The sequence below is a fragment of the Cucurbita maxima genome, unplaced genomic scaffold (genome assembly GCF_002738345.1).
Source record: "Cucurbita maxima cultivar Rimu unplaced genomic scaffold, Cmax_1.0 Cma_Scf00020, whole genome shotgun sequence".
NCBI classification, from domain to species: Eukaryota; Viridiplantae; Streptophyta; class Magnoliopsida; order Cucurbitales; family Cucurbitaceae; genus Cucurbita; species Cucurbita maxima.
The window spans coordinates 1,338,075-1,355,720 of NW_019272036.1; the positions used below are offsets into that span (position 1 = coordinate 1,338,075).

General features: G+C 35.8%; 3 protein-coding genes and 1 non-coding gene across 5 annotated transcripts in view; 2 read left to right on the forward strand and 2 right to left on the reverse strand.

Moving 5' to 3' along the window:
* Positions 1 to 8,360, forward strand: part of LOC111494722 (protein transport protein Sec24-like At4g32640) — a 16,975-nt gene extending 8,615 nt beyond the window's left edge. For both annotated transcript variants that reach the window (XM_023144690.1, XM_023144691.1), the window contains exons 12-25: positions 431 to 485; positions 1,898 to 1,974; positions 2,528 to 2,599; positions 2,700 to 2,783; positions 3,251 to 3,370; positions 3,474 to 3,542; positions 3,976 to 4,053; positions 4,453 to 4,591; positions 4,852 to 5,016; positions 5,293 to 5,435; positions 5,520 to 5,696; positions 6,540 to 6,628; positions 7,614 to 7,645; positions 7,921 to 8,360. In XM_023144690.1, the coding sequence (XP_023000458.1) occupies positions 431 to 485; positions 1,898 to 1,974; positions 2,528 to 2,599; positions 2,700 to 2,783; positions 3,251 to 3,370; positions 3,474 to 3,542; positions 3,976 to 4,053; positions 4,453 to 4,591; positions 4,852 to 5,016; positions 5,293 to 5,435; positions 5,520 to 5,696; positions 6,540 to 6,628; positions 7,614 to 7,645; positions 7,921 to 8,033 (1,413 nt within the window). In that variant the 3' untranslated portion in view covers positions 8,034 to 8,360. The remainder of the gene's footprint in view (positions 1 to 430; positions 486 to 1,897; positions 1,975 to 2,527; positions 2,600 to 2,699; positions 2,784 to 3,250; positions 3,371 to 3,473; positions 3,543 to 3,975; positions 4,054 to 4,452; positions 4,592 to 4,851; positions 5,017 to 5,292; positions 5,436 to 5,519; positions 5,697 to 6,539; positions 6,629 to 7,613; positions 7,646 to 7,920) is intronic.
* A 522-nt stretch (positions 8,361 to 8,882) lies between these two features.
* Positions 8,883 to 13,407, reverse strand: LOC111494740 (chaperonin CPN60-2, mitochondrial). The gene is made up of 18 exons (XM_023144714.1): positions 13,196 to 13,407; positions 13,024 to 13,048; positions 12,756 to 12,887; positions 12,408 to 12,567; positions 12,017 to 12,192; positions 11,816 to 11,911; positions 11,317 to 11,421; positions 11,140 to 11,226; positions 10,962 to 11,051; positions 10,788 to 10,868; positions 10,629 to 10,697; positions 10,427 to 10,504; positions 10,227 to 10,322; positions 10,002 to 10,101; positions 9,819 to 9,922; positions 9,600 to 9,705; positions 9,418 to 9,496; positions 8,883 to 9,334 (listed from the first exon to the last, which is right to left on the reverse strand). The coding sequence occupies exons 1-18, from the start codon at positions 13,231 to 13,233 to the stop codon at positions 9,229 to 9,231; spliced, it is 1,728 nt and encodes a 575-aa protein (XP_023000482.1). The 5' UTR covers positions 13,234 to 13,407; the 3' UTR covers positions 8,883 to 9,228.
* A 574-nt stretch (positions 13,408 to 13,981) lies between these two features.
* On the forward strand, positions 13,982 to 16,329 carry LOC111494802 (NADH dehydrogenase [ubiquinone] 1 alpha subcomplex subunit 13-B). Its single transcript, XM_023144792.1, has 3 exons — positions 13,982 to 14,310; positions 15,644 to 15,715; positions 15,851 to 16,329. The coding sequence occupies exons 1-3, from the start codon at positions 14,096 to 14,098 to the stop codon at positions 15,993 to 15,995; spliced, it is 432 nt and encodes a 143-aa protein (XP_023000560.1). The 5' UTR covers positions 13,982 to 14,095; the 3' UTR covers positions 15,996 to 16,329.
* Positions 16,330 to 16,929: 600 nt separating this feature from the next.
* TRNAV-CAC lies at positions 16,930 to 17,003 on the reverse strand. Its single transcript has one exon. It is a non-coding gene; the product is annotated as a tRNA-Val (tRNA).
* Between the last annotated feature and the right edge of the window lie 643 nt (positions 17,004 to 17,646).

The window sequence follows — 17,646 nt, forward strand, 5'->3', positions numbered from 1 at the left end:
AAAAAAAAAAAAAAAAAAAAAAAAAAAAAAAAAAAAAAAAAAAAAAAAAAAAAAACCTAAACCACCTATACAAAAGCCTTACAGTTAGACCTTCCACTTGTTAGTAATAAATGAATATTCTGTTTGAAAAACAACAAATATAAACAAGAAAGCTTTAGAATCTCAATGATGAAACAATTCCATAAAATGAAAGACAGTTCCTCAATATTCAGTTCTGTTAAAAATATTGACTCAGGTTCACCCATCATATGGACTAGACTGATACTCCAGTCTGTTTACTAGTCAAAAGCTAGAGTTTGTTTCTACTTCTTGTAATGCTTTTTTCCATGCAACTCAGAATTTTGCTTTCTAGGTCTATAAATAGAACGTGTCTCACTTCTAAATAAATGTTTACTGTTTTTTCTGACTAGTTTTCTTGACCTATTTTTAGGCAGCTTTCTTGGCAATGAAAAATACGGGAGGCAAAATCTTGGTATTCCAGTCAGGTAAGTTCATAATGCATATTCTTTTATCGAGGATTTATTGCTGTTTGTCTCTTGTTTCTTGCTATTGTTTTCTTTGGCAAGAAATATGACTTGAAAATTCTTACTATTATTTGCGTGCCGGTGGCATGGACATGTTACCTTGGGTAGGAGTGTCATGAGCGAGTTCAACAATAGACACTTGAATGACATGTAAAATATGATGTTAGATCTCAACATTTTAGTATTTTTGTATTTCTATCTACATTAAATTGACACAAGGTGAAAAAGGATGCAACCATTAGATGATAATACATCATTAAATGCTTTATTAACACATTCCCAAGTTTTTGTTAGACTTCCAATCACAAAGGTTTATTCCAAGAAGGGTAAAAATGAGAATTTAATCCGAAATGGTGATCGTAGTTATTATGTATGAAAGTTTGAATGGGGAGTTTGTAGGGGTATGTGCATATCTTTCCTTGAAATATATTGTGGTAGTTTGGGTAGGTTGTCTGTTTTCTATTCAAGTAAGTTTGTGATGTTTGGGAGAGAAGGTTGACCCTCTTGAATTGGTCAATTTTCGATAGGGTATAATCTCTAAACTTTTCTCTCCTAGTATATAAAGAGATACCTATCAGTTCTTATTTAAGAAAAAAAAAAAAAGAACTGGAAAAAGGGTAGATAACACATTATTAAATAATATGATGAAGCAAAAACCTCCCCTATTAAAGCATTTGAGTAAAATATAAGTTGGGGAAAAGCCACTCGAACTGTAAAAGAGTTGCTTGTAACAAAATGGGGATTGGGATAGGGTAGGGCTGGTGAAAGAAAAGTGGATAGGGTGAGTGAGATGGTGAGAATGGGGTGTTGGTGTTTACCAAAGCAGGGAAGTAAAGTGGAGGGGCCTTAAGAACGGTCTTATCTATGTACATGTGCAAGGGAGAAAAACAATTGCAAAGAGGAGGTGCATGGGGATTGAATCATATGGAGGGCGAAAAGACAGGTGGATTGATTGATAAAATGAAGAAAAAAGCAAATGTAGTACATAGATTAGGATATTGGAACGTGAAGAAAAATAAAGAACAAGTATGTATGTTCTACTGTTGTTTTTTTTTTTCTTATTAATTTGGTCTAAATGTCCGGATTGTTTGAAGATTGTACAGGGGCATGAATTCTTTTATATTTCAAATTCTTGCACATAATGAAAAAGGCTTCTTTTTCTCTTGCCACATGCTCATGCCAATTACCTATTTCATTTAGCTAAGCTGCATAATATTTCAAATGAATTAATCTATTTCCAGTGTTATTATGTTCGAATCTGCCTTAAGCAGCTCGTATTTCGTTACGACTGCATTTCATCTTCTTTGCCACCACCTAATTGTTATGTTGAAAAGATTATTTTAACCTAATTAGTTACTTTTGATAAAATACAGTCTTGCCATCAATTGGCATTGGAGCACTTTCTTCCAGGGAGGCTGAAGGAAGAACAAATATTTCTTCTGGGGACAAGGTATTTTTCTGAACTTTTGTGCTATTTTTGTTTCTTTTACGAAGATTATGTTGCCATTGTTATTGCATTTAAAATTAGGAGCATAATAATATCAGGTTGAAGGAAAGTAACCAGTTGTATAAATGTTCTATTGGGATCTGGGTTTGAGGATCCTTCATTGTTAGTTGAAATAGATAAACTATATTCCCGGGAGAAAAACTCTCTTCTCATCCTGATTTCTTAAGCCTATAAGACTCTTCACCGAGCAAAAATCATATAAAGATGGCCCGCAACATATAGAAATTTATGATTTCTAATTATGAATTGAGGTTTTCTGCTTAGCAATGGAGCCGATTTTTGTTTTATCAATATCATCATTGCATTGTACACCATCCTTTCCAATTGCATAAAGGCTGCAACCAATGATTAACCCTACCCTACGTTATTTACCCCCACTTATTGGCCAGTTTGCATTAGTATTCTATTGTTCACTGTAAAAGTATAAAGTTCATCATTTCACAACTAATTGAAAATCGCGTGGTGTCATTTTCATGAAACTTCTTTATTTCTTCAGGAGGCCCATAAATTACTTCAGCCAGCTGACATGACTTACAAAACAATGGCAATTGAACTGGCTGAGTATCAGGTGAAAGTGATCTTTCATGTCGTGTTGCAGTGACAAACGACAGGATTAACGGCTGACACTGGTCAGAGTTTTCTGAACTATTCTTGTCTGCATGTTCTAGGTCTGTGTTGATGTGTTTCTCACTACCCAGAATTATGTTGATATTGCTTCTATTTCTGACATTGCAAGGACTACTGGGGGGCAGGTAAGAGTATTTGATTTTTGTAATTCTCCAGAGATACATTTGAACTTTTTTTTTTTTTGAAATATAAATCTGTACTTTTCTGCTAATGAGGTGCCTAATGTATTCTTGCGATGGTGTGGTTGTTGGTCTTTACACATCCGGCTGTTAGTCTCTTTAGTATTTTCATTTAACTATCCAACAAATGCTAAATCAGAACAGCTTCCCATTTAACAGGCTGAAATTCCTTTTAGTCTTTATATTTCTTAATGTCTTTGGCATTCTAATTATGCTACTTTTTTTAGTAATCAATTAAAGTAGTATTATATTTCTGGTTGAGATCTGTAACTTCAGTATTGAACAGAATAAAGCATTCGGTTATTGATCTTTACTATCTCCCTCTTCAGCAGTATATTTAAGCTTCCTAAACCTATGTAGAATTCTCCTTTTAACCGTCTCTCTTACTTGATGGGTTGTTTACTGTGTTACAGGTTTATTATTATTATCCCTTCTCGGTTCTTTCTGATCCAGCAAAGCTCTATAATGATCTTAGATGGAATATCACAAGGCCTCAAGGTTTTGAGGCTGTGATGCGTGTTAGATGCAGCCAGGTGATTATTTTTGTATGAATTTCTTTTTTGTTAACGAAAAAAGATTTGGTGGCTTTCATTTTCTTTCTTTTGTGAAATCAGTTATAATTTTATCCTTTTCCAGGGAATTCAAGTACAAGAGTACCATGGGAATTTTTGCAAACGCATCCCTACAGATGTTGACTTGCCTGGGGTATGTTATTCTCGACATTATTACTTATCTAAAATAGTAAACAAGTCTTTAGAACAGTCGGCAAACCCAACCAATCCTGTTTTGGATAGAGCCAACTCTTATTCTTGGTGTTGTCCTGTGTTAAGTAAAGCTTTTCAGGAGCATTGTGTGCTACATTTATGCACTCCAATGCTTCCACAATGGTTCAAATTTCATTTCTTTGTTTCTTAAATGGTAGGGTCAACTTTTGATGCTCATGTTTATTTAGTACCTGTGCCTTTTCCCTTTTCTCTTTCATTAAATTGGTTTCATTAGCATTGGCTTTTGTGCGTTCTGATTTTTGCCATGCCTAACTCTTTTATCGTTGTTGTATATTAGCATGACGCTTTTGTTTCTTTGTTGCTTGTAAAATTGTGGGTTTATGGTTGTCTCACCATGGTTCTCTTTGTTACAGATCGATTGTGACAAGACTATAATGGTAACTTTAAAACATGATGACAAGTTACAAGATGGCTCAGAATGTGCTTTCCAGGTAACTTCAGTCTCAATGGCTTACTTGGTATGACTCGTTAGTGTTCCTCCATGACCTCAAAAATTGGATAAACATTATGCACAAACGAAAAAGGATCTTCTTGGTCTATCTTGTTTGTTAAAATTCTTATTATATGCAAAACTTTACACTCATTTAATGCATGAGTCATTCTTAGAAATTCACGGTCTGCCAGTACTTTGTGATGCCGTCCTTGGTTGGAAACATGTGCCTCCCCAGGGACAGGGTTAAACCAGACTGCAATTATAGTTCAGATGCTGGCCGTCTTTGCCACTTGGTTCATATTTTTGCACCATTATTCTGCCACCAAACTGAAACGGCTTGTTAAGAGTTATATCTATGACTTGTTTTACATTCGTTTATATTCTTTTTCTATTGTAGTGTGCACTACTCTACACTACAGTATTTGGTCAGCGGAGAATTCGTGTCTCCACTTTATCTCTACCTTGCACTAGTATGCTGAATAACCTCTTCCGATCAGCTGACTTGGACTCTCAGTTCGCATGTTTTCTCAAGCAAGGTATCTTCACTTTGTGGTTATATGTTTATTATTATTTTTAAAATTTTCTTTTTCAGATTACATCATAATTTTTTCTTTTCAGGGGTAAGAAACAACGTTACTTAATTGTCATTATTCTAATGTTTACATTGAGAAGATTTGATTGTGGTCTGATGATGTCTAAGATATGCTGTGAACATACTATTAATCTCTTAATATTTGTTTCAATTTTATTGCTGTAATTAATTAGTCTTATTATGTTCTTTATCTGATTTTTGTAGCGGCCGCTGATGTTCCTTCATCCCCAGTATTGCAAATCCGGGAGCGTATGACAAATCTGTGTGTCAATGTTTTGCTTTCGTATCGCAAGTATTGTGCAACGGTATCATCATCTGGACAGCTCATTCTTCCGGAGGCACTAAAGCTACTGCCACTCTATACCATTGGTGTGTTTTTTATATACTTCAAAACCTGTCTAAATTTTCTTACCCATGTGTCTGAAATTTCTTTGCCTTTATAGAGAGTTAGTAGTTTATGATCTTTGTATCACCTATGGAATTTGGAAAATATGGAATTTAAGTAAGATATTTAATGGAATTGATCCTATATAGTGAACTCAATTACATGTTAGTAATACAAGAATACAGTATAAGCATAGTTGTGTTGATAAAGTTTGGTACATGGTTGTGGGTCAGTGATATCATTCTATTGGCTTCTTTCAGCATTAACAAAAAGTACTGGTTTGAGAACTGATGGAAGGATAGATGATCGATCTTTTTGGGTCAACCACGTTTCGTCCCTTCCAATTCCTCTGGCTGTACCTTTGGTATATCCTAGAATGTTGTCTATACATAACCTTACAGAGGTATGACTTTGTCATTTTATCTTGCTCGTTTTCTTTCTCATTGATGCATTATTCTCAGTTGGTATTAATTCCTTTTATTGGCAGGATGGCGATTCGACTCCGGGTACTCCAATTCCTCTTTCGAGTGAGCACGTGAGTGACGAGGGAATTTATCTTCTTGAGAATGGTGAAGATTGTTTAGTATATATTGGGAACTTGGTTGATAGAGATCTGTTGCAGCAGTTATTTGGCATTTCCTCGGTTGATGAAATTCCTGCTCAGGTATCTTTACTATCTATAATTTCAATGATCAAATGGAGTTATCAAGAGGTAGAGGAAAGCCGACCTTTACAATTTTCATCTTCCTATCCTGCAAAGTGATCCATCCATCTGCGCCATTACCTAATTGAAGCTAGTTGGAAAGCCTTTAGAGCCTCTGCCCCTACCTTTCTATTTCCAAAAAAAAAAAAAATGAAGCGAAAGCTGAAAAAACCCTTTATCCTTTCTTTCTCTAATAATAAGGTCAGCTCCATAGCTTCAACCTATACAAGGGGCAAGCCAAAAAGATTAACGTTCAAAGGGTACGAGCTCTTACACATAAGTGAGATAAAAACAATGATGAAATCAAAAATAAAAGGAAGATTACAAGGAGAAAAGAAATGCAATCCAATTAAGACATATATCCTGTAATAAAAAATCAGCAAAAGCCTCTTGCCTTAGAGAGAGTAGGCTCGAGATGGGTTGGATGAAGACAAACCGTTCCCGATAATTTTGCAACCAAAAAGGGACCCATAAACAATTGGAGAATAATGATCTTGAAAGTGTCAGAGAAGACCCACTTTGCAAAATCACGTAACCTTTTCAACGAGCCAAATTCACGCAGAACATAAATCCCTTTGATTTTAGACAAAAAAACGTAGATGAAGGAAAACAATACCATTGGGCCATTGATTCTAAAGAGAAGATGACAGAAGGAGAACAAAACTACTTTCTTTTTATATATATATATATATCATGGTTGTGGTATATATAATTGCTTCAGACTTATAAAATATGTTGAGATGTCTTAATTGGATTCATTTACTTGATAGAATCTAATTTTCACTAATACTGTTGTACGCTCAGTTTGTATTGCAGCAGTATGACAATCCTCTGTCTAAGAAGCTCAATGATTTGATGAATGAGATACGACGTCAAAGATGTTCCTACCTACGGTAAGACTCATATTTTAATTTATTATTATTTTTTTTTTTAGTAGTAGAGTTTGTGTGTTGGGAAAAGGTGAGTGATAAAAATTAAATTTTACCACAATGAGTATCCAACCCTAATGATAGATAATGGATATGAGAGTCCTATCTCTTAAAATCGAAGGGTGAGGAACGCTGCAAAGCTCTGCACCAGAGAAGACACAAAGAAGATGCAGAGAAATCTGTGACCCTCTAGCTACAGTCGACACCAATAGTTTTGTCCCAAAAGATCCACCTGTTTATTTTTTAAGATAAATCTCTCCGAGCTAGTTGCCAATGTTGAAGCAAGTTGGCTCTGATCTTCCCTTTGCTACCTTCATGAATATGTTATACGTTTGAGACACTAGACAATGCAAGAATAGGTGACCCAAGTCCTCCAATGAGCTTTCATAGAGCAGCCTTTGTAGGGATTTAGATGTGGATGAGTATATGCTGTGAGCGATAAAGGCAGTCGATTGTTAAACAACCCGCGTTGTGAATGACGTTCAACAACCCGATTGTTAAATCTGCCTCTAAAGAGTTGCCGCAACTTGCGTAAAAGTGAAAAAGAGATGCGACTCTTTAGGAGCCTTTTATTTCTGTAACAATATTCACCAATCCGACTGGCAAAATATGGGTCTGAAAAGTTGTGCGTAAGTAACTTGCATAAAAATTGTGTTGGCCTTGAACGCAAAAACACAAATATCTTGAGTTACACTCAGCAAGGATGCCAGGTCCAGTGTTCCAAAAAATGAAAAGGCCATGTTCTGCCAAATACTGTTTGAATGAATTCTTACCCGTATCGAGCCTGCTCGGGTTGGAAATGAAAATACAAGGGGGATTCGTTCCTTTCTCCGAAATACGATACTATCTCCTGAAAGCTCTGCTCCCGATTAAGTTATATAGATGCTTGAATTTCCTTTTTCATCTACTTTTTTTGGTTGTGTATTAATTTCCCCTCTCTTTTTTGCAGCTTGAGATTGTGCAAGAAAGGAGACCAGTCAGGTCAGTTTTATACCAATTCTTGTCTAGTTGTTAAAAGATTACAAAGAAGTAGTACCCAATTTTGTATTTTTTGTCTTCCATTACCTGAAGAAATGACACCCAAGAAAATCATTTTCCATTTTCAAACTCAACAGTAACCGAGTATATTATTCTTTTGAACTGGAATTTCGTCAAACTCAGCAATAACCGAGTATCGAAGCATTACTTTTAGTTTTGCTTCATTCTGTATATTGGTGTGTTGTGAGCTGATTGTATTCTCCTTGCTTTCTCTTCAGGGATGCTATTCTTTTCAAATATGATTGAAGATAAAAGTTCCCATGGCCCTTCGTACATCGAGTTTCTTGTTCATGTTCACCGACAAATTCAGATAAAAATGTCTTCTTCATAATCTTACACTTCAGAGGAACTCCTGATTCCCAGTACGAACGGCATTGATCGACAGTCCCATTCATCTTCGAGTATTAGATGAGTGAATTTTGATGGGTAATTGTGGTTAAATTATTAAGTTTGATGGAAGATTTTGGTAGTGAACACAATCAACACAGTTTCTTGTTAAATTTATTGTTGTTTTCGCAACATTCTTTTTCCCATCCTCTTATCTCTCGTCAGTCAACATGCTGCCTGGAGGACAGAAATCGTCAAAGAATATATAAAATATGTGATAGATTAATGACTACTTTTTCGTAATTTAATGTAGAAGACCATAGGTTGCTTGTTTATTTGCAGTGCATGATGTAAATACGAAAAGGTTAACTTTAAGTAAATAATTTATTTTGCTTCTTATCAACTTTTTATATACAGAGATCTTTTACGCTACCCCATGATATGTAATCTCCATGAAAGCTTTGAGATTTAAAAAAGAAATTTGTATAAATGTTCAAACACACTTTAAAGAAAGATAAGCATCTAACCCTAATTATTAAACCTAACTCGCAAGGAGTATTAGTCTCAAGTCGAGCGGGAGCATCATTTCATTTTTAAAATGGAAGTAAATACACTACAAGACTAAACAAGTGACTTCATCGCTTCCAGCGGTGCCTTTAAAGTTTAGTCATTTCCTAAACTAACAAAGCAAAATCCTCCAGCAGTTCGATGAGTACTTAGGATGACTCATTAAATCCTCCAGCAGTTTAGTCATTTCATTCTCCCCTCTTGATTGACTCATTAAATCTAAATCACACCCAGAAAACAAAGTGCAAAACGATGTAAACAAAGGACATTCAAAAGAACCCAAGAATTCACCAACTAAAAAGTCCCAAAATTTATTGATGAAGACGCATAAACTTACAGATAAAGTGGAGTTTGAAGACTATGGCCCTTAAGAAGGTCATGAGGGAAAAATATATATATTTCTTGATGAAAACAATGAAAAGGACTACAGTTCCGCAACATGGAATGACAACTCTCCCTAGTCTCTATGCCTACCATCCTCCACATGAAAGGAAGCTTTACTTGACCGAATTAAGTCAAGACTATTATGAAACAAACAAGAATACGTCTTCTAAGGTTCGTAAAATGTCACGCTCTGGGAAGCAAACACAGGTAAGTTTGATTTGATTCATCAAAATACCGTATTGATGCTATTAGTAATCCATTCCTCCCATGCCGCCACCCATTGCTGGAACTTCCTTTTCATCCTTGGGGAGTTCGACTACGATGGCTTCTGTAGTTGTCATCAAAGAGGAAACGCTATATTCGAAAAGATAAAAACTTAGTCTCGAGGAATATATTAGTCATAGAACATTAATGAAAGCATGGTTCCTTCGGCTTACCTAGCGGCATCGACCAGTGCAGTTCTAATTACTTTAAGAGGATCAATGATGCCAGCTTTGATCATATCCACATATTCACCTGGTCGTGCATGTCAAATTCATATTTGAATTAGCCAGAAATGGAATACATTGCCACTATTTCTCTCTTCCTTTCTCTGGCAGGAAATATATGTAGAACTAACCTTTTGCAGCATCGTAACCAAGATCAGGGTTGTCCTGCTCCAACAGCTTCCCAACCACGACAGCCCCCTCAACTCCCGCATTCGATGCGATTGTGTGTACGGGTGTCTGAATAAAATATTATATACAGGAGTGAGAGCAGCTTCTTACAAACATACGTAACTAACTCTCAGCCTTAACGTAGGTGAGTAAACAATCATGTTTGAGAATGAGATTATGACCTTTAGAGCATTCTGAATAATTTGGACACCAATTTTCTGATCGAAGTTGGCAGTTGAAAGTTTATCTAGTTCTTTCGATGCATACAAAAGAGCAACACCACCACCTGTGGATGCAGCCATTCAGTCAGTGTCCTTCAGATGCAATATGTAAAATTATAATTAGCAACACGGAAATTAACTTACCTGGTACAATTCCTTCTTCAACAGCTGCTTTTGTGGCATTCAAGGCATCAGTGACTCTATCCTTTTTCTCACCTACTTCTGCCTCACTTGCTCCTCCAATCTGCATAAGTATTTGTAGAACGATTGGCCTTAAGTTAGGAGATATTTGTTTTACATCTCTGAGGTTTCAAGCCATCTCTCCAGTCAGTACAAAACAAATTCAAAATCAAAGAGGAAAGGGCAGACCTTCAATACAGCTACACCACCAGAGAGCTTCGCTAATCTTTCCTGTAACTTCTCCTTGTCATAATCAGAAGTGCTCAGTTCTATAGCTGACCTTATCTGTAAATTGCAAAAGACCAAGAACACGATAGTGATTACCTTTTATAATACAATGAAAGTTAATCACTTATACCATCTAGTGTTTCTAAATGCTACAAACCTACCTGTTCACATCTTTCCTCGATAGACTTCTTGTCACCAGCGCCATCTAGAATTACTGTATCGTCCTTTGAAATGGTGATCTGTAATACCAACCTAAATTAATAGAAAATTCCAACTAGCAGCAGAAAACTTAGGGAGGAGACAAGGAAAATTATGCTATATCATGACATGTATACCATCATAGAACTATTTGATATATCATACCTTCTTGCAAGAGCCAAGCATATCCAGATCAACTTTTTCAAGATTCATTCCAAGCTCTTCAGTAATGAGCTGCCAAAAAGAACATGCATGCGACTCTCAGAAATCATACAGAAGAATATTATACAAAAGGAATGATGCAATTACAAATAGAAGAGTTACCTGACCACCCGTGAGAACTGCAAGGTCGTGCAGTCCAGCCTTCCTATTTTCACCAAAACCTGGTGCTTTAATGGCACAGACCTGCAGAAACAGTAAGCAATTAGGCAAGGAACAAAACAAATTAAGTTACTTCATTCCATAATTTCAATTGTTGAAAGAATATGAGGGTCAAACCTTAATTCCAGCACGGAGCTTATTCAAGATAAGAGTGGCTAGTGCATCACTTTCGACATCTTCAGAAACAATAAGAAGGGGCCTTTGCCTCTGAAAAAATTAAAGAAAAATACAACATTTATCGTCTATTTGCAATTAAAAGCAAATAAGAACTGTCAACCATCAAAAGGTGTCCTGCCTTCAGAGCCAACTCTAAAACTTTCACCACAGAGTTAATGCTAGAGATTTTCTTTTCATGGATTAGAATAAGAGGATCATCCAATTCCTGCCATGTTAACCGACGCAGTAAACTAAGTCAGGATACATTGATGATCAGGCTCATAATTTGGGAAAGATATTAAAAAAAGTTGCATACACATTTCTGGTTCTTTTGGTTAGTAATGAAGTAAGGAGAAATGTATCCCCTATCTAACTTCATCCCTTCAACAACTTCCAACTCATTAAACAATGTCTTCCCATCCTGCAGAAAATTGAAGAGACTCGAAATAAGCACAGAAGGAAAGGGGTCATGACATAGAAAAAACTGCAAAATAATCCCAGATTTGGACTAACAAAAGGCAGCAACACTAATTGACAGAGGATTTAAAGAATTGATTCTCAACTACTTTGTTTTAACTATATCTTACTTTGATTAGTATGCAAATTCACAGTCAAAACTATAACAAGTTCATAAAGTTCTACTGACTTTCTAGATGATAAAGAACTTTTATTATTTCTGAGATCAGTGAGGGAAAGGGTTTAGAATCAAATTCCATCAAGTATTGAAATAAATTGAACACGAGTACAGGTGAAGGAAAAGGGCAGGCATTACCCATTAGCATACTGAGATTATATAAATATGTAGGTAAACTTACCGAGATGGTGATCACGCCCTCCTTGCCAACTTTCTCCATGGCCTTGGCAATCAACTCACCAATTTCTCTTTCTCCATTGGCAGATATTGTTCCGACCTATGAAAATACAATCAAATTGCATGAATGATCCTTCAATATAAAGTTACTTCAAGGCCATCAAGGAATCAGCCCAAGTGGTCCAAATGGAAAGTAAGAACAAACCTGGGCTATCTCTTCTGATGTGCTTATCATTCGTGCTCTGCTCTTCAAGTTTGTCACAACGGAATCGACTGCCATGGAAATACCACGTCTTAGATCCATGGCATTCATTCCAGCAGCAACGGATTTGCAGCCCTCCGTAAATATTGCTCTTGTAAGAATAGTAGCACAAGTGGTCCCTGCAAGCCCCAAAATTCCTCAATTACACTTTTTAATTTAGTGTATATGGCAGTAGTAATACAATTGCGCACTTTAGAGGTCAAGTTGATTTTCTTTCAATCATTAAATATTCAAGGAGATGATGGAAAACCAACCATTAAGTAATGAACACATGGTAAACGGCAGCATAGACATTTAGTCACTGATTTAGTGGCAATCTATAACAGAAGCTTACCATCACCAGCTACATCATTTGTTGCATTAGCAACCTGCTTCACAAGACTGGCACCAACATTTTTAACCTTATCTTTAAACTCGATACTCTTTGCAACAGTCACACCATCTTTTGTAACCTTGGGAGCCCCATAACTCTGTTCAATCACGACATTGCGCCCCTGCAACATGACAGAATCGACATCTATCAACGGAAGGCAAGGCAATATAGCACAGAGATTAAAATAGTGATAAGAATGGATTGCATCAATGGAAATCTGCTTTTACACTAAACTGAGGAAGAACAAAAAAGAAGACTATCCAACGACTACACCAACAACATTCATGAAGCGTGGGATGATCACAGTACCTTCGGACCCATTGTGACTTTAACGGCATCAGCAAGATCCTCAACACCCTTAAGCATAAGTCCTCGAGCCTCCACTCCAAATTTAACGTCTTTAGCAGCATAGTTTCTGCTCCAGCTCGATCTACTAGCAATCTAGAAGACCAAACACATGAAACACAAAAACACAAGAGTGATTAAGGGAATATTAGACACTAAATGATCTCCATTCATGGGAATTATCAACAAAGATAAAAACATCAAAAGTATTAGAAACAGAGCAAAAACTCACCTGATTGGCACCCTTCCTAGCAAGGCTGAAAAAAACGAAACAAACCAATCAATAAACATTTTTTGTTCGTCAAACTACATCAATTATCAGAATATATTACAAACCACAAGAAGAAACGATAGGAATAGAAATTGAATCCCAAGCTTAGCAACTAAAAGGACATCAAACTTACCGAGCTTTGGAGGCGAGGCCTGAAGCGAAGCGGTGCATTGTGGACGTCCGCTGAGACCCCGAAAAGGAGATGGGAACAGCGAGAGGAAGATCAAGGGAGCGTAAAGAGGAGAAAGGCGATGAATTGCAGCGATCGAATGGGTGACCTAATAATGGGGAGAAGAAGGCTCTAGAAACGAACTTAAACCACTGCCACCTTCTAGGGTTTAGGGTTTAGTCGTAAATGGAAATTGGAAACATCACCCCAGCCTAACTTTTTTTTTTGTACCTTTACAACTGACGTGGCTAAGGGTTTTACGTCCGGTCGAATTTCTCGGTTCTGTTGAACCGGGTAAAGATGATAATTTTAATTTCCTTATTTATATAAAAAAAAATGTGTATATTAAATTTATATTTATTGCTTAAAGTTATTTTATTTTCAAGATGGTAAAAAAATGCAAATGAAAATTGCTCGATAAATAAATAATATAATATTTAAGCACAAATATAAATATAATATACATTTTTTATATTATTATTAAGTTTGAATTTGTATTGATTTTTCATTTAATTATAGTATTGTATTTTATATATAATCCTCTAATTCCTTTTCTTGTAAAATTTAACTTAAATCTAATTAAAAAAAAAAAACCACTCATATCTAATTATTAGTAATTCATAATTTTTATAAAATGGGCAATAACTACTAACCTGTAGGTGACGTAAACTTTGACAGTCAACCACGTGGCGTGCTCTCATTAGGCAGAAAAATGGGCTTTCATACGCTCGGGTTCCACCGTTTTCCTCTGTACTATACTTGAACCTCTTCTTCGTCTTCGCAATCTCCCAAGTCCTAATTCCTGTTTCGCCATTACAGCCAGCTCTTGATTCGTCCAGTTAAGCATCGAAGCAGCTATCTGAGATGACGGAGGCCGCGATTCGGAAGAAGCCTGGAATGGCCAGCGTCAAGGACATGCCGATCCTCCAAGACGGGCCACCGCCGGGTGGATTCGCACCCGTTCGTTACGCTCGCCGGATTCCCACCAAAGGCCCTAGCGCCATGGCAATTTTCCTTACTGCTTTTGGTGCATTCTCTTGGGGGATGTATCAGGTCGGCAAAGGCAACAAGATCCGAAGGTATGTGTTTTCTTCCCCTTTAATCCATGGTCTTTACCTGTTTCATCCCATTTCGCTAGTAATGGAATTAATTGCTTTCTGAATCCGGGTTTCGTATTTTCTTCAAATTAAATGTTTCGAGTTTGCTTAGGATGTACTGGATTTCTGGACCTAGGACTTCCGTTATGGATTTGTTGGTTTCTGTTGAAATTCGAGATTCATTCTTTGTGTTACGCTGTCTTGAATTTTACTGATTTTCTACGTAGATATCTATTAAGGACAATGAACTTCTCCATAATCTCGTCTAATAAACCCTCATATTTTTGCTTTTGGTTTCACCTTGATGAATCAACTATGAAGGTGGTTGTTAGCTACATCAGCGCCCAAATTCCTTCCTGAGTTATTGTCCTGGCTTTGATGATCAACTCCAGGCATCATACTATTGGAGATATAGTCATCTCACTTTTACATTTCTTTTCTTTTTTTTGTTTAGTCGAAGTGTAACTTTGGTTACACTTCCAACGATCCTCCTCTTGAACAAATGACCATTGAGCCTCCCTATCCATATACTTTTATTCAAGTCAACTCATATTCTCCAGAGCACGCCACGCCTAATAGAGCTCAACCACAAATTGAGGCTCAATCACTACCCACTTGTTCAATTTTGGAGGTTTCTATCAACACGTTTAAGTTTGAGGCATGTGTTTGTTTGTTAAGGATGATATGTTTGTTTGTTAAGGATGATAAACCTTTCTATAATACTGATGCTGATGCGTTTGGTTTTACTTAAAAAGCTTCGTACCAATGGAGATAGCTATTCTTACTTATATACAATCTCCTCTTGTTTAGGAGAGGTGGGACTTTGGTTGCACTCAACAAAATTGTCAAAACTAGTTACACTAAAGGTTTTAATCATAACATCCGTTCATGTTTAGGGTTTAATTTGATAAAACTGAAAGTTAAGGATGGGGAGAAGAACGAATCATTCTTTATAAGGGTGTGAAAATCTCTCTCTAGCATACACGTTTTAAAAACCTTGAAGGAAAGCCCAGGAGGGAAAGTCCAAAAAGGACAATGTATGCTAACAGTGGGCTTGGGCCGTTACAGAAAAAGTGTGCATGTAGTTTCTTAGTACTTTGAAGGGTTGTTTACGGGATTGATATTTAGTATAAAAAAAAGTGCCCGTAGATGATGTCATGCTGTTTCGTTCGACCCTTTGAATCTTCTTGGTTTATTAAGTTTACATTACTCTTTGGTGCAATACTTATGACGTTATCAATGAGCCTATGCAGCATATAGCATATACAGGGCATTGGCCTGAATTCATAATATATTTTGTACTTCTCTATTCCAGAGCACTGAAAGAAGAAAAATATTCAGCCCGGCGTGCAATATTGCCCGTACTTCAAGCTGAGGAAGATGAAAGGTAAAATCGAGAGTCTTTATTTGATCTAGGATGTGTGATGTATATGCCATTTCGAAGTGATCTATTAATCTGCGATGGCTTTGTTTTTCCTGGTTATAATTATAATCTAACCGTGTTGTTGAGATCGCTTTCCAGATTCGTGAAAGAGTGGAAGAGTTACCTCGAGTATGAGGCTGAAGTTATGAAGGACGTGCCGGGTTGGAAAGTGGGTGAAAGCGTTTACAACTCAGGAAAATGGATGCCTCCAGCAACCGGTGAGTTACGGCCCGAAGTCTGGTGATCATTTTGTTTCGAACAGACTTGACTCATTTTGTTTGAATTTATCTGCTCTGCCAATGATCCTCATATGGGCTTTGCTTGATTTGTTGGATCAGCGCCTTCCTTATGATATAATAAAAGAAGGTTAGCCCCATGAGCGTTCTAATTAACACGTGGATTAGCACGTGAGCGTTCCGCGCACTTGGTGTGAGTTGAATTGTTGATATGATAAATGACCCTCTATTATTTGTATGGAGCATAAAAAGGTTTGAACATATGTCATTCCTCTCGTGTTCACCCTTTTAAGTTGAGTTCAGCTTACTTAATCTAGCTAGTAATGACTTTAGTACTTGCAATAAGTTGAGTTGATTGAACTAGTGTAGGCGGTAACGTGACTTTACTCTTGAGTTCTTGTAAAACAAAGTATAAAAACATATATCAAACTCAAACTAGCCACTAATCTCATATCCGATCTTGACACCATGTGCATTGGTTAAAGTTTTTGGATAAGAGTGTATTTTTTCATGTGATGTAAGGTAAGATGAGCAAGTGAGCTCGAAAAATGAGAGCTTATCATAAGGATGATGCTATCTTGTAAATAAAATATGAATGATCGGGTTAATGGGTTACTCGAGAAGATAAAACAAAATAAATAAATAAAACTTTATGTTTGGTTGGATTGCTCAAATAAAATGGTATATTTTATTAATATATTTGTTAACATTAATTATTATAAAACTCTAAAAATATATTTACTTTCATAAAAATAAAATTCTTAAATATATGTAATTATCTAAAGAATCCACAATTTAAAAAAATATTCAGAACTATAGATATATTTGTTAATATTAATTTTGATGAAACTCTAGATATGATTATTTTCATAAAAAAGAAAAATATTAAATATCTCAAGAATCCACTATGTAAAACGATATCCAAAATTAAACTACAACTAATGTCTGAGCCCGGGTTCGAACCGGGGACCTCTAGTGTGTGAGACTAGCGTGATAACCAACTACACCACCCAGACTTCCAATATTTACAATTTTATTAATTTAATATTAATCAATAAACACTCATTTTGAATGAATAAAAATATATTTATAAATTTTAAAATCAATTTTCATTCTTGAATTTCATGCGATTTAATTTAATATACTTTCATTTTGTAACGACTAAAATTATATTCTCAACTTTAAATTTAAGATTTAATGAAATTAACTGCGTAGATGGATTAAGAATTCCATATGTTTAGAATTTATAAATTCTAAATGGTTTATATTAAATTAGCATTTAATTTTGATAAAAATTCTCATAAAAAAATATTAAATTGTTATAAATATGGAAGTATATAAATTAAATTATTGGATGCTAAGGTTGGATATAAAAACTAAATTGTTCCAAAATAGGGTTTAGAAAGTTTACACAAAAAACTAAATTGTTCTACTGGTGGAGGGTGGTAGTAGCTGTTGACGACCCAAAATTAGTAAGGGTATTTTGGTCATTTTTATATATTGTGAAATTTGAATAATTCAAAATTAATCCGTTCTTTTTTAAAATAACTCTTTAGTTCATATGTTTTAAAATTTGTCGATAGTCTAATTTATCGAGTGAAAAAAGAAACGAACAAGAATTAGGTATGGTCGGATACCATCTCCAGATGTTAGGGTTGA

Excerpts from the sequence above, each read along its gene's own strand:
- LOC111494740 (XM_023144714.1), bottom strand. The coding sequence starts at position 13,233 with ATGCACCGCTTCGCTTCAGGCCTCGCCTCCAAAGCTCG. Across the intron at positions 12,193-12,407 it reads AAATGATGTAGCTGGTGATG|GGACCACTTGTGCTACTATT; the intron begins GTAAGCTTCTGT and ends TGGGGCTTGCAG. Across the intron at positions 10,102-10,226 it reads GTGGTGTAGCTGTATTGAAG|ATTGGAGGAGCAAGTGAGGC; the intron begins GTCTGCCCTTTC and ends ATACTTATGCAG.
- LOC111494802 (XM_023144792.1), top strand. The coding sequence starts at position 14,096 with ATGACGGAGGCCGCGATTCGGAAGAAGCCTGGAATGGCCAGCGTCAAG. Across the intron at positions 14,311-15,643 it reads AAAGGCAACAAGATCCGAAG|AGCACTGAAAGAAGAAAAAT; the intron begins GTATGTGTTTTC and ends TCTCTATTCCAG. Across the intron at positions 15,716-15,850 it reads CAAGCTGAGGAAGATGAAAG|ATTCGTGAAAGAGTGGAAGA; the intron begins GTAAAATCGAGA and ends ATCGCTTTCCAG.